Genomic DNA, 16,536 nt, shown 5'->3' on the forward strand with positions numbered 1-16,536 from the left:
GAGGAGGGCATAGACTATGATGAGACATTTGCTCCAGTTGCAAGACTAGAGGCAATCAGACTCCTCATAGCCTTTGCAGCACACATGGAATTCACTCTTCATCAGATGGATGTCAAAAGTGCCTTCCTGAATGGCTACATAAAGGAAGAAGTGTTTGTGAAATAACCTCCAGGATTTGAGAGCAAGGAATGTCCCGAGCATGTGTACAAGTTAGACAAGGCTCTCTATGAGCTCAAACAGGCCCCAAGAGCTTGGTATGAATGACTATCCAAATTTCTACTGGAGCATGGTTACAAAAGAGGTAAAATTGACAGTACCTTATTTTTAAGGGAAAGGGGTAAAGATCTCCTTGTTGTGCAAATATATGTGGATGACATCATATTTGGGGCTACCACTGATAGGCTGAGTAAGGACTTTGCAAAACTAATGGTCAGTGAGTTTGAAATGAGCATGATGGGTGAGCTTAACTTCGTTTTAGGCTTATAGATCAAACAAAGTCCAAATAGAACCATGATCCATCAGCAGAAGTGTACAAAAGAGCTAATTAAAAAGTTTAAAATGGAGGAATCTAAAGAAATAGACACACCCATTGCAACTGCCACCAAATTTGATATTGATGAACCTGGTTCATCAGTCGATCAAAAGTTGTATAGGGGTATAATTGGTTCACTCTTGTATCTTACTGCAAGTAGACCTAACATCGTTTTTAGTGTAGGGCTTTGTGCTCGTTTTCAAGCAAATCCAAAAGAGTCTCACTTGACTGCGGTAAAGAGGATACTGAGATATCTGAAAGGCACCACTGATCTGTGTCTCTGGTATCCTAAAGGTAGTAATTTTGATCTAGTTGGATATGTTGATTATGCAGGTTTCTTAGTGGACAGGAAAAATACCTCAGGTATGGCACACTTCCTTGGTTCATGTCTTGTGTCATGGGCTACCAGAAAGCAAAATTCTATGGCCCTATCTACTGCTGAAGCTGAGTATGTTGGTGCTGCTTCCTGTTGTGCTCAATTGCTATGGATCAAACAACAACTGGTAGATTTTGGAATTGAAGTGGGATGTATTCCAATATTCTGTGATAACACTAGTGCTATAAGTATGACAAAGAACTCTGTTCATCATAAGAGGACTAAGCACATAGTTGTTAGAACCACTTCTTAAGAGATAACTATGAGAAATGATTGATTTCAATAGAATTTTGTGCTACTGATAAACAAATAGCTGACATCTTTACTAAAGCACTGAGTAGAGAAAACTTTGAGAGGAACAGGTTGGAGTTAGGGATAATTAAGATCACCTAATAGGTCTAGTTCAGAATACACAATAAAAAAATTGGTTAGGAGTTCTAACTTTGTGTAAATATCTAGATCAATTCTTACTCAGTTTCATACTTTAATTAGTATACTCATGTGACATGTGTATGACTCAATGACCTCTTACAAAGTTTCTTCTATTTTGCCATTTAAGGCATGTTCAAAAGAGTTCTATATAAAGAACCTGGTTCATCAGTATGTGTTCATATGAAAAGCTCAGGTATGTTTTTTATACTCTGCACAATTAGAAATATCATTTTTCCAATCATGAGCAGAAGTCCTACTTTCATCAAATTCTCAGAAATTCTATCCATTGAGTATTGAACCAGTTTCGTTCCCCTAGAACTCTAAAAATCGGGATTTTTTCCTAAAATCTAACGATGCCTAATAATCACTAAGAGACCGGAATTACATCTTGATTAGACTTCTAATTGACCTCTGAAAAAGTTGTTGTTACTGCATTTAATTCTAATCATCTTTAAATACATGCCACACCTCTTCTTCATTAGTCCATAACCGTCAAAACTCTTCTCAAGTTCTTATCGCCCTTCTTCTCTCCAAAATTCCCAAATTTTTCTCAAGAAACAATCCACCATGACTAACCCCCAAGATAATCCTGGCACTCCCCCACTAGTATCCCCTTCGAATACATCCTCATCTACACCCCCTAGTGAAACCCCAAAACCTAGGTTTCGTAGGCAAAAAATGTTAGCCAGAAAAAATGTAGCTTCTAGAGCTCTAAGAAAAGTTGTAAATGAGAAATTGAAGGCTAGCCAGAGGAAGGAAAGTCCTATTCAAGAATCTGACTCAAGTTCTGAGTCTGAAGCTTTTATTTCTGCCAGTGAAGGAGAAGAACATGGGTCTTCTGACAGTGCCAAAATTCAAGAAACCCCTGGTGAGGTGAGTTCTTATGTGGTACTCTCTATTGTGGTTGAAAATGTAGAAAATAGGTTTTTCTTGGTTGGTCCTGTCAAAGATGTAAAGGGGTAGAATCTAGTAGAAGTGGAGGTAAAAAGAAAGAAAAAAAGAGAGGGAGGGAACAAGTGGTGATGAGAGGGGAAATGGGAAAGAAAAGGTTCTGGCTATCTGTGGAGGTGTTGAAGAAGATGGCAACAAGTCAGGGGGAAGTGGTTCTGGGGAGGCGGCTGAAGGTCTTGTGCATCTAAGCAAGCAACAAGATGAACCTGTTTCATCTGTTGAAGAAACATTAGCTGATCTTCTGAAGAGAGTTGGGGCCAGTTATGATCCAAAGAAGCGCAAAGCTTCCACACAAAAGGCTCCAACTGCTTCCAAGAAAACAAAGAAAAGCAAAATGTCATCCACAAAACCTACTGTACCTTCAATACCTAAGGGAAGAGCCACTAGAAGCAGGGTCGGACAAAGTGAAGTTGAGTTGCAGAAAGCTCTGGAAGAAAGCAAGAAGAAAAAGAAGGAGAAGGGAAAAGCAAAGGTTGTGGAGAGTTCTGAGGTTGCAGAAGAAGAAGAAGAAGAAGAAGAAGAAGAGATAGAACTGGTCCATCAAGAAAGGGGAACAACTATGGAGGTTCCTACACCCAAACCAAAAAGGGCCAAGGCTTCTTCCAAGAAGTCTTCCTCTGAACCTGTATCTGCTGAACCCTCTTTAGCCAAAAGAACCAGATCTTCAATGAAAGGTAAGCAGGTAAAAATTACTGAGGAAGAAGAAGAATGAAGTGGAGAAGAAGAAGAAGAGGAATCTGAAAAGGAACAAGATAGGTTTGCCATCTTTGGCAGAAGAAAAAATTTGAAAGGAAAACTGTTGAGAGACCTGGATGAGCCAGGAAAGAGAAGACTGGTGGATGCCCTAGCTGCACAAGGTTAGAAGGACATGGTCCTTGAAATGGATGGGAGGCTGGATAGGAAAGAATTGATTGAGTTTATGGCCAATGCCACAGTGAAAAATGGGGTCGTCACCAGTATAGTGAAAGGAGTAAGGGTGCAGTTTGATGCACTCAACGTAAGATTCTAGACATACCTAGTGAGGGGTATGATGATTATACAAGGAAAAGGTGGCCATGTCTAGATTCTCTCCCTACTGCTCTTCAAATCACTCGGAATGTTTGTGATGCCGCAACTGCTGAAGATGTGCCTGAAGCCAGGTTTGTGCAGAAAAGTGAGATGAGGCCTGAGCACACGGTCTTGTTTGAATTTGTTAACAAGTGCTTGCTGCCCAGTCAGGAGAGGAGGCACATTGCCAACTACATGGACCTGGTTCTTATGGAGTGCCTTGTGAGAGGAATGCAGATCAATTGGTCTGCCTTTATTGTCAAATTACTGGACAGGGTCATAAATGGCTCCAAGGCACATGCCACCCCATATGAGTTCATATTGACTACTGTTCTGGATAGGCTGAATGTGCCTTTGAAGAAATGGGAGATGGCATCAAGCAAGGAACACTTTGGCGTCAAGACTCTTCTGGCTTGTGACTATCCAGTCAATGCCACCCTAGTTGAACCTTGTTCATCTTTGAAGACACCTGTGAACAGCAAGGTTAGGGCTTTGGTTTAAGAGTGTGGATCTAAGGATGCGGAAATTGCTCGGCTCCAGGCTCGTGTAACTGAACTGGAAACTGAAAGAGATGGCCTTAGAACTGAGCTAGCAAAAGAAAAGAATAAGAGTGATGGGATGCTTCAGAATATGCTCAACCTTCTCCAAACCCAGCCCTCTAGTACCTCCAAGCCTTAGGATTTCCAGTTGTTGTCTTCTGAACCAATCTAGTACCCCCAGTGACCCAGATTAGGGACTTTTTTGTTTTTTTACTCATGCTTGGAAGTTTTTCTTTCTTTTTGTGGTTTGTTGGTGGAAACATATCTTATCAATGACAGCTGCTATTTCTCTTGTTCTATGAAGATTTTGCTCTTAATAGTTTGAATATGTTTGTTGATTATTGATGATTTCATCCATGTTTTCACTTGTAATTGCCCAAGTGGCCAAGGGGGAAGAGATATTGTGCTTTACTCTTTATTCTGAATAATGTGATATTTTTAACCTAATTAAATCTGGTCCTTAATGATAAGTTAAAATTTTAAGTTAAAGTGTTGATGGTCAAGCTGAGTTCCTACAGGTTCTTTGATTAGTAAAAGCACAGAGTTTGTCATCATCAAAAAGGGGGAATTTGTTGGCCCAAGTTCAGGTGAAGTTTTGAAGAATGACAAATGAACTTAGTCATGGAGCAGGTTCATCATGTGAAGCACAATATTTATCAACCTAGACATGTGAGATACACGTGAAGGAGATAAGTCTCAGTAATCAAGCAGCAATATCTCCTGAACTGATCGAAAAGGTTGCATATTGGATGAGGAGAGAAAGTCTCCTTATGGGAAGATGACACAATCACACAATCCGAATAAAGGATAGGGTTGGAGTTTGTATTGAACAAGGACTCAACTTCGATGGAAGATCAGCAATTGAGTCTCAATCAAACTCTGATTACTAACTCATTAAATAATAGTGATTATTATCTTTTACAGGTGTTGCACATACGCAGTAGTTAAACGTGAATAGGGAGCAAAATAGCAACGCTTTTTGCAAGCAATTCGTGTGTGATTCAAGTATGCAAACTTGAAGCTACTTGAACGAGATAGAAGAACCAGTTCTGTTGTGTTTATTCTTATTCTAGTTCAATTGTAGTAGGTGGTTTAAAGTTGTACCTTTTCAGCTTTCATAGAAGCATTTGTAATAGGTACTTTGAGTGTTCAAGTTATAGGCTAACTTGAAGGTGTCGCAACAGTTGAGGCTGTGTGCTACACAGGGATTAGAGTTAATCCTTAGGTTTACAAAGAGTTTTGTAAATGCTGTTTTGGCTCAGTGATTTTAGTGGATGTTTGGGAAAATCCCACTGAGTAGTAGGTCGTGGTTTTTTCACCTTTTGAGCCAGGTGTTTCCCACGTAAAAATCTATGTGTTCTTTATTTTCTGCACTTTTAATTCCGCAACAGTAGCAGTTAGAACACCTAGAAGAACCAGGTTTTTCTAGATCAAAAAACTGGGTACCACACAAATCACCCCCCCCCTCTTGTGTGGTATTGACGTTTAGAACATCACACTCTCCCATCCACATCTAGATTTTCCGGCACCCGAGATACCTGGCAAAGTTGAGTAACCAAGGAAGGGAAGAAGAACCCATACCTTTACAACAGATAATGGGTGAACATCTCCTCATGAATCACTTTGGCCACATCAAAGTTGTGACCATTTATAAAGCACCAAATCAGAGCCGCTCGAGGACCATTCACCTCCGTAGTGTTGGAAGACGAGATCAGGCGGTTGTTGATAACATATAACCAGCACTTCCCTTCAAAGGTTAGCACCGTGGAGTGAAACTTCTTACCATACTTCATCTAGACAATTTCCTTTTCGGGTACACAAATTATTTCAAAGAACATCTCCCATTGCGTGTGTGATCTGCCATACCCCTCATAATAGTCTTCATATGGATCCACGGGAGGGGGTAACTGGTATATCCTACGTACAGCCTCAACAGAGGCATCCATCGCCTTTTTGTGCACAGTTACTACGCCATTCACATGTTCTTTTACATTAGCGTAGAACTCACGGACAACCATCACATTCCCCTCGTTCGGCTCGTCAATGAAGATTTGTAACCCCCGACTTACCAGCTCAATATACAAGTTAGGGCAGTCTAGCTGGACCGACCCTATATCTATTCCCCTTTTCGGTATTGGTTTCTTAGGGGCCTTATCCGCAAAGCGGTCCTGATCCTTGGCAGAGATGAACCTGCTACTATCAAAGGGACGAGTAGGAGCTGACATGCGTGCCTTGGACGATCCAGCTTGACTGTTGGAAGAGGCACCTGTGGTGCGGTATTTCCTAGATGGAGCCATAGTACCTGGAAAAGAAATAACATTAGCACAGCCCAAAAAAATTGTGACTCAATGCGGTTACTCAGATTTCACGTGCACAATTGGTCACAATTACTCATTTGCATTCACTGTCACATTTAAACAAATACCTTATGGGCATTATATACTCACACTCTAATTCAAACATGTTGCACCCCAATACTACCACTATTTTACCAAATTCAACCACTAAGTGAAGATACAACTCCACCAACATTACCACCCATACTCACTACAACATACACTACAAATTTCCACTTAAGAAAAGAAAAGAAAAAACTACTACATAATTAAAAAATAAAAACTAAAATCTGTATAAGAAAAATGGCAAAACAAAAATCATACCTGTAGTGAGAGAATGTGGGGAGAAGTGAAGAAGAGTAGGGGAGAGCGTGGCTTGAACCTTGGGGAAGTTGGGTTGGGAGTTTGGAGAAGAGAGAATTTGAAAAAGATGGAATTTGAAGAAGAAGAAAAGGGTTAGGGTTGGGTAGTTGAGAGCGTTGGGGAGTTTTTTGGGAGTGAAGAAGAGGGGAGTAATTAGATAGGGGGAAATAACATTTAACAATTATACAAAATAAAAACATAAAAAATAAAAAAATAAAACAAAGTGTTAAGTTAACAGGCAGAACTAGCGCAGTCGTAGCGCAGTACGAGCGCGACCGCGCTAGTCAAAATAGTGTACTTGGCCATATGCACGGTCAGTAGCGCGGTCGCGCTAGTGATGGAGAAGTTGAGGCAAAATTTTTGCCCATATGCGTGGCCTATAGCGTGGTGGTTAACGCGGGCACGCTCCTGGGCCTGAAGATTTTCCTTTTTTCACTTGTTTTTTTCATGTCCGATAGACTTATCACCTGCCCAAACTCACTTGCATTGGTTAGTACTTCCCAAAATCAAAATTAACAACTACTAACTATCATTGGGTTGCATCCTAACCAGCGCCTTAGTTAATGTCGTGGCACGACAGTTACAACAAATCAATGGGTTGTCTCCCATGCAGCCCCTGATTTAACGTCGCGATACGACTCAGATAAGCGCATTTAAGGCTCGCTCGACCTCTGAGGTTCAGTCAGATGGATCTCTGACACTTCCTTTGGTTCATTCATGCCCACATATAGTTTCAATCTCTGCCCATTGACTCTAAATGTCTGAGAGTCATTCTCTAAGGCAATCTCTACGGCACCTGGGGGAATACTTCGACCACTCGAAATAGTCCAGACCATCGCAACTTGATTTTACCCGAAAATAGCCTTAATCTTGAGTTATAAAGCAATACCATGTCCTGGGATTGAAATTTTGCTCAATAATGTTCTTGTCGTGCAACCTCTTCATTCTCTCCTTATACAGCCTCGTGCTCTCGAAAGCAAGATATCGGAACTCATCGAGCTCATGCAATTCTGTGACTCTAGTTGTGCCCGCAGCCTCAATGTCCAGGTTCAGCTGTTTCATTACCCACCAAGCTCTATGTTCTACTTCCACTGGCAAGTGACAGGCCTTCCCGAACACCAGCTTGTATGGTAATATATCAATTGGTGTTTTAAAAGCAGTTCTATAGGCCTAGAGTGCATCATCCAACTTTTTCGCCCAATCAGTTCTTGTGACATTCACAGTTTTGGTCAGTACACTCTTTATCTCTCTATTAGACACTTCGACCTGTTCACTAGTCTGAGGATGATATGGTGTTGCCACCTTGTGGCACACATTGTACTTAGCTAGCAATTTCTCAAAGGCTCGATTGCAAAAGTGAGTGCCTCCGTCACTAATAATAGCTCTTGGGGTCCCAAAATGGGTGAATATGTTCTTTTTCAAAAAGCCCACCACCACTCTTGCATCATTCGTGGGAAGCGATATAGCTTCCACCCATTTGGGCACGTAATCTATAGTAACAAGTATTTACTTATTGACAAAGGAGCTGACAAAGGGGCCCATGAAGTCTATCCCCCAGACATCAAACAATTCAACCTCTTGAATTGGGTTCATGGGCATCTCATAGCGACAGAAAATGTTCCCGGTTCGCTGACATTCGTTACAGCCCTTCACCCATTGATGTGCATCATTTAACACTGTTGTCCAGTAGAACCCAGCTTCTTTTCGTTGTCGTCCTGAATCCTCCAAAATGCCCGCCATACGCCGATACGTGACATGCCTGCAAAACAGAAGATTGTTCTATCTCAGGGACACACCTCCAGATCATATTGTCAACAAATATTCGAAACAGATACGGTTCATCCCAGTAATACATGCGGCAGTCACGATAAAACTTTTCTTTTACACAGAGGAAAGGTCATAGGAAACTATACCGCTTGCCAGGTAATTTGCAAAGTCTGCATACCATGGCACTTCCTCAAGGCTTGTAGCGAGTAGCTGCTCGTCTAGAAAGGTTTCCAGAATATCCTCAACCTTAACTGAGTTTCCATCTCCTACAAGTCGTGATAGATGATCACCGACTTGGTTTTCTGTGCCCTTACGATCACGAATTTCAAGGTCGAACTCTTGCAGTAATAGCATCCAACGAATCAGACGCGGTTTGGACTCCTTCTTCTCAATCAAGTACCTGAGAGCTGCATGATCAGTATATACAATTACCTTAGATTCAATCAGGAATGATCTGAACTTGTCGAATGCAAATACCACAGCCAGCATCTCCTTTCCAGTCGCAGTGTAGTTCAGCTGGGCTCTGCTCAATAGTCTACCGGCATAGTAGATTGGGTGCATTAGCTTGTCTTTCCACTATCCCAGCACTACCCCCACTGCATAGTCACTAGCGTCACATATGAGTTCGAATGGTTGCTCCCAGTTGGGGGCAACAATGATGGGTGTTGTGACTAGCTTCTTTTTCAACTCCTCAAATGCTACCCTAGAATCATTAGAAAACAAGAAAAGGTGATCTTTTTCTAACAACTTACAGAGAGGCTTGGCAATTTTTAAGAAGTCTCTTATGAATCTTCGGTAGAAGCCGGCATGCCCGAGGAAGCTCCTGATTGCCTTGACTGAAGTTGGAGGTGGCAGCTTTGCTATCACGTCAACTTTAGCACGATCCACCTCGATTCCCTTACTTGATATCCGGTGTCCCAAGGCTATGCACTCTTGTACCATGAAATGGCACTTCTACCTATTAAGAACCAGGTTAGTCTCAATACATCTTTTCAACACACGGGTCAGATTTATAAGGCACTCATCGAATGAGTTTCCCACCACTGAGAAATCATCCATGAACACATGCATTATGTCTTCGACCATGTCAGTGAATATGGCCATCCTGCACCTTTGGAATGTGGTGGGTGCATTGCATAGGCCAAAGGCATCCTCCGAAAAGCATAAATTTCATATGGGCATGTGAAGGAGGTCTTCTCCCTATCCTCTGGTGCAATGGAGATTTAATTGTACACTGAGTACCCATCTAGAAAGCAAAAGTGGGACCTCCCTACCAGTCTGTCAAGCATCTGATCAATGAAGGGAAGTGGGAAGTGGTCTTTCCAGGTGGCCAGATTCAATTTCCTGTAGTCCATGCAAATTCTCCATCTTGTGACGGTTCTTGTAGAGATCGGCTCATTGTTATCATTTTTTACCACCGTCATACCACCCTTCTTAGGAACACATTGCACCGGGCTAACCTAGTTGTTGTCAGAGATGGGGAAAATGATTCTCGCATCCAACCACTTAATCACCTCTTTCTTCACCACTTCCTTCATGTTGGGATTCAGCCTTCTTTGGTATTCTCTGGAAGGTTTGTGCCCATCTTCCAGTAGAATTTTATGCATACAATATGCCGGGCTGATCCCCTTAATGTTTTCCATGGGCCGCCCAATGACAGTCTTGCACTCCTTGAGTACCTGCAAAAGTTGTTGTGCCTACACATCTAACAAACTAGATGAGATATTAACAGGTAATGTGGAGTTAGGTCCTAGGAATTCATACCTGAGATAGGCGGGCAGTGGCTTCAACTCCAGCTTTGGTGGTTCTTCTATGGATGGGTTGGCTGCAGGAGTTTCTCTGTTTTCTAAGTGCAGGGGCTCGAATTCAAGTGTTCTATCCCAGAACCCTCTGCCCTCTAAAACCAGCACCCATTCTGCCAATTTTTCCCCATTCAACTCATTTAAATTTATAGACATGTAGTAAGAGGGTATTCAATAGTCAACGTTTCATCATCTGCTTCTACGATTACATCCACAGCATCAATAAGAGAACAATTGGCGAATTCACTTGGTCGCCTCATAGATTTCTCCACATTGAATGTTATTTCCTCGTCGTTCAACCTCATCTTGAGCTCCCCAGTTTCACAATTAATGAGAGTTCTCCCTGTGGCCAAGAAAGGCCTTCCCAAAATTATGGGAATTTCTTCATCCACCTTGCAATCTAGAATCACAAAATTTGCAGGGAACATAAATTTCCCTACCTGAATCAATACATCGTCCAAGATACTAGAGGGTCTTTTCACGATTCTGTCAGCCAGCTGCAATAACATAGAAGTGGGTCTAGCTCTTCCAATCCCCAACCTCTTATAGATCTCCAGGGGCATAAGATTTATGTTAGCCCCCAAATCATAAAGTGCCTTGGCAAAAAACAAAGTTACCAATGGTGCAGGGAATTGTGAAACTCGCTGGGTTAGACAACTTCTCAGCAACTGGTCTAGTCACCACAGCACTACAGGTCTGATTAAGAGTCACTGTAGTCAAGTCTTGGAAATCAAATTTTTGGGACATCAAGTCCTTCATCATTTTTACATAACCAGGCATCTCCTTCAAAGCATCAATCAATGGAATATTTACTTGGATTTGTTTCAGCATCTCCAAGAATTTCTTGTATTGTTCCTCTTTCTGGTACTTGGCCAGTCTCTGTGGGAATGGTGCTGGAGATCTCTTATTCCTAATGATTTGGGTATTTTCTTTGTCAGGCACCACCTCAACTACCGGTTCCTGGCTGCCTCAGCTTCTTTCTCAGCCTCAATTTGTGTATTGGGTTCTTCCTGGGTAGGCTGTACTGTCACCTCTGTCAGTTTTGTTGAATCATCTAGCTCAATGGACACTGGTACAAGTGTCTCAGCTTGTCTGCTTTCCCGAGCCCTGTCTTGCTCCAAGTCTAAGTCTCTGCCATTACGTAGACTCACTGCCCTCAGCTGCTTCGGGCCTTGATCTTTTGGATTTATTTGAGTGTCTGCAGGCAATGTCCCATGAGGACGATTATTCAAAGACATCGAAATTTGGCCCATCTGTACTTCAATATTCTTTATAGCTGACTCATGTGCATCTACCCTTTTACTCATTTTTGCATTTGACCCAATAATCTGCTGCATCATTGCCTCAAGTCTAGCAAACCCATATTTTTGTCTTCCCCCATGCTGTTGTTGAGGAGGATGATGACCCTGCTGCTGATTTTGATTGTTGTATCCCGGTGGCCTTTGGTAAGGCACCATATTATTGTGAGGTCGCATACCTCCTATATTTCTATTGTTGAGTTGTGGCTGGACTGGCCTGTATGGCTGATTCTATTGGCCCCAATTCTGACCACCCTGTCTCGGGCCCCCATAGTTAGACACATAATTCATGTCCTCAGGGTAATGGTGATGATCACTTTCTGCATTCCATTGGTTACCAATTGGCTGACTAATGCAAGATGTGCATAAACCCCTGTTGGTAGTACCTACAATATATACCTACTGTTTCTGCCGTGACTCTTCCACCTTTTTGGTGAGTATACTCATTTGTGTCATTAATGTGGCCATATTTTTAGCAAGAGTATTGGATGGATCTAAGGGCACTGAGTGAACTACTAGAGTGATAAATGCATTCCTGGTTGTCCACCCCGAATTTTGTGCCATCTTGTCAAGTAGGCTCTAGCTTTCTCTCCATGTTTTGCTCAAGAATGCTCTACCAACTGAAGCATCAACATTAGCTTTCACGCTATGTGTCAAACCCATGTAAAACTGCTACCCCAACATCTGGTCTGGAATACCGTGGTGCGCACATATAACCAACATCCCTTTGAATCGTTCTCACATTTCTTGTAGTGTCTTCATTGATTTTTGTTTGAAGCTCAAAATTTCATCAATTTGCTGAGTAGTCTTGTTGGGTGGATGAAACTTATTCGCAAATTGCTTGACTATCTCCTCCCAATTCATTATGGAATTAATGGGGAGTGAGTTTAGCCAAGTCTGGGCAGCTCCTGTCACTGAGAATGGAAACAACAACAGCTTTATTGCTTCCTAAGTTATGTTGGGCTGCCTTTGAGTTTTGCAGATTGACAGGAAATTCTTCAAGTGCTGTTGAGGATCTTCCATGTATGACCCCGAAAATAGTCCCTTGTTTTGCAACAAGTGCAACATGTTATTCGTGATTTGAAAAGACTCGGCCTGTATCTGTGGGACTAATATCGATGTGGCTAAATTCTCTTATGTGGGTTGTGCCCAATCATATAGAGCAGCCTCGGGCACACCAGGTGCCACTAGCGCCAATGGCGCAGCTGGGTCTAACACATTATCCCCATGTCTGGTTCGAGTTGTTCAGTTGATTGTTGTTGTTTGTTTTTCCGGTTGGCCCGATTCAAGGCCTTAAAAACTTTCTCGGGATCTGATAATGCTTTAAATACTTCACCAATTCTCGATGATTTTCTAGGCATGCACCTGTACAACTAAGTTAACAAACGTTAAAATTTCCATGTATAGATTGAAAATAAAGAAAACTGACTACACTAAGAATTTTTGTATTTCTTTCAACTGTAATTGATAACACTGTTAATTCCCCAGCAATGACGCCAAAAATTGATCACGCCCAACTATGCCTTATAAAAAAGACACGCGATCGTTACAAATATAATCCGAGTATTTATCCCAGAGTCGAATCCATAAGGAATTAACCTACTCATTACTCTTGTTCGACTCACTGAATTCTTCGTAATCAACTTCCTAGATATTTTGAATAACAATAGAGGTGTTTTTACGAACTATAACTGAATGAAAAAAAGTAACTTAAAAGAAGGATCTAAGGTTATGATTTCCCCTATTGATGGAATCCCTTCCTGATATGTTTCACATAGATTCGCCTAATCATCTTTATCGATCATGAGCACTCTTATTACCGTAAATCTCTCCCGAATAATCACGAAACTTTACTAGACCACTCTCTTGAGTTACGCTAGCTGGCTTTTATTACAGCTCATTTTAGATCGCACCCAAGGTTTCGTTATCCCTAATCCCACCTTTAAACCCTCGGTTATTGATCTCTCATATACTTTGGGAGTGGTATTATTCAACAATTACCTAAATATGCACTCTCTCGAGTAATACATACTAAATAGGCACAGCTAATTAAGGATCCTATCAATTAACTACAACAAGAACGTAGTTGAACAAATAGAAATTAAACCGGGCAAACTATATTAACATAACATGAAGTTTATCCTTCAACAGGTTCCAACAAACCCTAGACTAAATATTTAGCTACTCATAAATGTGTTCATACTAACAACAACAAAATTTATCACTTAAGGTAAAATACACAAGGAGGAAAGGAAGAACTCGATGTTGAACTATCCTCCTTGCCTCTTGACTATCCTTGCCTTCAACTAAACTGTAAAAACCTTGATAATGTCCCTTTGGGCGAGCTGGACCTCTTATATGTTAAGTATAATTACCCCCAAACTTCCAAGTTTACCCCTAAATTATATGTTCCGAACTGGACTAGCGCGGTCATGCTAGTGGGCGCGCTAATGATCACGCATATGGCATAGTATTCTGCCTCGAATTCCTGGGCTAGCACAGTCGCGCTAGTGGGCGCACTAATGGCCGCGCTAAGCTGGGTCATCATTTCAGCTCTTCATTTCTCTCTTCTTTCAGCTTACTCAACTCCGAGGAGCTTCCTTTGCTTTAATTTAGCTCCAACCACTGTCCTATGTTCTCATAAGTGCAACTCGCTCCTGCAAAATATGAAACTCACAATTAGAGCCAATTTATCATCATTTAACTATCCTAGAATAGTGAAGCATAGTCAAATTGGGGCATAAACAGTCGCCAAATTACATGAATCTAGCCTATTATCACTACTCATCCTTTTGAACTTGTGCATGCTGATGTCTGGGGATCATATAGGGTCCCAACTTATGATGGTAAGAGATATTTTATGACATTGGTAGATGATTTCTCCAAATACACCTGGCTCTTCTTAATGAACACTAAAGCAGAATCTATTGTTGTGTTGAAAATATTTTTAACACTAGTTCAGACTAAATTTTTAACACTAGTTCAGACTCAATTTGATACCAAGGTTAAGTGTCTCAGGTCTGACAATAGTACTAAGTTCTTTAATGAGCAGGTCAATAGTTTCTTGGTGCTACATGGCATTATTCATCAGAGTTCCTGTATATATACACCTCAGCAGAATGGTAAAGTGAAGAGAAACACAGGTCTATCCTTAATATGGCAAGAGCCTTGAGGATTCAAGCATTTGTTCCACTACAATTTTGGGGTGAGTGTGTCTCTACAACAGTCTATCTTCTAAATAGATTGCCTACCATGTTGTTGAAGGGAGCCTCCCCTTTTGAGAAACTTTATAGCAAGGTTCCCTCTCTTCAGTACTTAAGGGTCTTTGATAGCCTGTGCTATGCCACCTCAGTTAGAAAAGCAGATAAGTTCAGCCCCAGGGCTATTCCTGCTGTACATCTAGGCTACTATTCTGTGCAGAAGGGATACATTTTGTATAATCTTCACTCTAAACTATTCTTTGTAAGCAGGGACACTGTTTTCAAGAAGGATTTTTTTCCCTTCAAGCATGCTACATCCAGTTCCTCTCCTTTATTCCCTATTTTGGATCTTTCAGAAGCTGATTGCTTTTCTCTCAATTACATTTCTCCTCCTGGGAACACTACAGCCTAATCACTTGCTTCTATCTCTAGTTAGTATGTTGGTCCTAGTCAGCTGGTTCATGATCATCCTCCGCAGTCCAGTTCCTCCACTACTGCTGACCCACCTCCTATTAAGAAGTCATCTAGGGCTTATGTTCCTCTTATATGGTTGAAAGATAATGTTGTACCCTCCAAAGTAGCAGCCTGTAATTACTATATTTCCCAATATGTTTTTTTATGATAAGTCGTTTTCTATATATCGGGCTTGTCTTGCTGCCTACTTAGCTGTGTTTGAGCCTACCTCCTATGCTTAGGCCAGTACTGATCCTAAGTGGATAGAAACCATGCAGGTTGAGATTGTTGCTCTTGAGAAGAAACAGACCTAGCCTATTGTGGACCTGCCTCCTAGCAAGGCTCCTATTGGTTGCAAGTGGGTATTCAAGGTTAAATATAAGTCCAATGGGGAGGTAGGGAGGTATAAGGCCCGGCTGGTTGCTAAGGGGTATAATCAGCTTGAAGGCCTGGATTACAAAGAGACTTTCTCTCTTGTGGCCAAAATGGTCACAGTGAGGTCTGTAGTGACTTTGGCTGTAGCATCTGGCTGGTTTATCTTCCAAATGAATGTGCACAATGCATTCCTTCAAAGAGATCTTCTTGAATAGGTCTATATGCAGATCCCATATGGCTTTGCCAGCCAGGGGGAGTGTCAATAGAACGTATGTAAACTGCATAAATCCTTGTATGGACTCAAGCAGGCTCCTAGATAGTGGAACCTGAAGTTGACTTCTGCTCTGAAGGATATGAGATCTGTACAGTCTCATTATGATTATTCTCTTTTCACACAAAGGGTAGATGGTGATCTAATAATAATTCTGGTATATGTTGATGACCTCCTGGTTACTGGTAATAACTTGAAGCTTATTCATCAGTTAAGGACAAATTTACAAGCTAAGTTCAAAATGAAGGACTTGGGAGAGTTAAAATTCTTTCTGGGAATTGAATTCTCCAAATCCAAATAAGGAATCCTTATGAATCAAAGAAAATATGCTCTTGAGTTAGTGTCGGAGCAGGGATTAGCTGGTAGAAAATCTGTGGCTACACCTCTTGAGTTCAATCACAAACTCACCTCAGTAGCATTTGATAACTTCATGAACAAGGGGGAATCCTCTACAGATGCACAGCTTGAGGATCCAGGTAGCTACCATAGGTTGGTAGGCAGATTGCTATACTTGACAATGACAAGTCCATATATTGCCTTTGTTGTTCAAGTATTTAGCCAGCACATGCATGCTTCTAAGCAGTCACATATGGAAGCAACTATACGGGTGGTCAAGCATGTCAAGGGAACTACAGGATTGGGATTGCTTATTCCAGCAAAAGGAGACAAATAACTAGTTGCTTACTATGATTCAGATTGGGGTTCATGTGTGGAGACAAGGAAGTCTATCACTAGTTATATTGTTAAGTTTGGTGGAGCTTTAATCTCTTGGAAATCCAAGAAGCAAAGCACAG

General features: G+C 41.4%; 3 protein-coding genes across 3 annotated transcripts; 2 read left to right on the forward strand and 1 right to left on the reverse strand.

Annotated features, from left to right (window-relative positions):
* Nucleotides 1-558: 558 nt before the first annotated feature.
* Nucleotides 559-1,161, forward strand: LOC138883374 (secreted RxLR effector protein 161-like). The gene has a single exon (XM_070164057.1). It carries the CDS (start codon nucleotides 559-561, stop codon nucleotides 1,159-1,161), a length of 603 nt encoding a protein of 200 aa, XP_070020158.1.
* Nucleotides 1,162-2,018: 857 nt separating this feature from the next.
* On the forward strand, nucleotides 2,019-3,003 carry LOC138883379 (uncharacterized). The gene is made up of 2 exons (XM_070164063.1): nucleotides 2,019-2,213; nucleotides 2,389-3,003. Exons 1-2 carry the CDS (start codon nucleotides 2,019-2,021, stop codon nucleotides 3,001-3,003), a joined length of 810 nt encoding a protein of 269 aa, XP_070020164.1.
* Nucleotides 3,004-7,746: 4,743 nt separating this feature from the next.
* LOC138883387 (uncharacterized) lies at nucleotides 7,747-8,904 on the reverse strand. The gene is made up of 3 exons (XM_070164069.1): nucleotides 8,522-8,904; nucleotides 8,211-8,335; nucleotides 7,747-8,066 (listed from the first exon to the last, which is right to left on the reverse strand). The coding sequence occupies exons 1-3, from the start codon at nucleotides 8,902-8,904 to the stop codon at nucleotides 7,747-7,749; spliced, it is 828 nt and encodes a 275-aa protein (XP_070020170.1).
* Between the last annotated feature and the right edge of the window lie 7,632 nt (nucleotides 8,905-16,536).

The sequence above is a fragment of the Nicotiana sylvestris genome, chromosome 2 (genome assembly GCF_000393655.2).
Source record: "Nicotiana sylvestris chromosome 2, ASM39365v2, whole genome shotgun sequence".
NCBI lineage: Eukaryota > Viridiplantae > Streptophyta > Magnoliopsida > Solanales > Solanaceae > Nicotiana > Nicotiana sylvestris.

Excerpts from the sequence above, each read along its gene's own strand:
- LOC138883374 (XM_070164057.1), top strand. The coding sequence starts at position 559 with ATGGAGGAATCTAAAGAAATAGACACACCCATTGCAACTGCCACCAAA.
- LOC138883379 (XM_070164063.1), top strand. The coding sequence starts at position 2,019 with ATGTTAGCCAGAAAAAATGTAGCTTCTAGAGCTCTAAGAAAAGTTGTA. Across the intron at positions 2,214-2,388 it reads TTCAAGAAACCCCTGGTGAG|GTTCTGGCTATCTGTGGAGG; the intron begins GTGAGTTCTTAT and ends GGGAAAGAAAAG.
- LOC138883387 (XM_070164069.1), bottom strand. The coding sequence starts at position 8,904 with ATGCACCCAATCTACTATGCCGGTAGACTATTGAGCAGAGCCCAGCTG. Across the intron at positions 8,336-8,521 it reads AGCCTTGAGGAAGTGCCATG|GCATGTCACGTATCGGCGTA; the intron begins GTATGCAGACTT and ends TCTGTTTTGCAG. Across the intron at positions 8,067-8,210 it reads GGTGAAGGGCTGTAACGAAT|ATTACGTGCCCAAATGGGTG; the intron begins GTCAGCGAACCG and ends TTGTTACTATAG.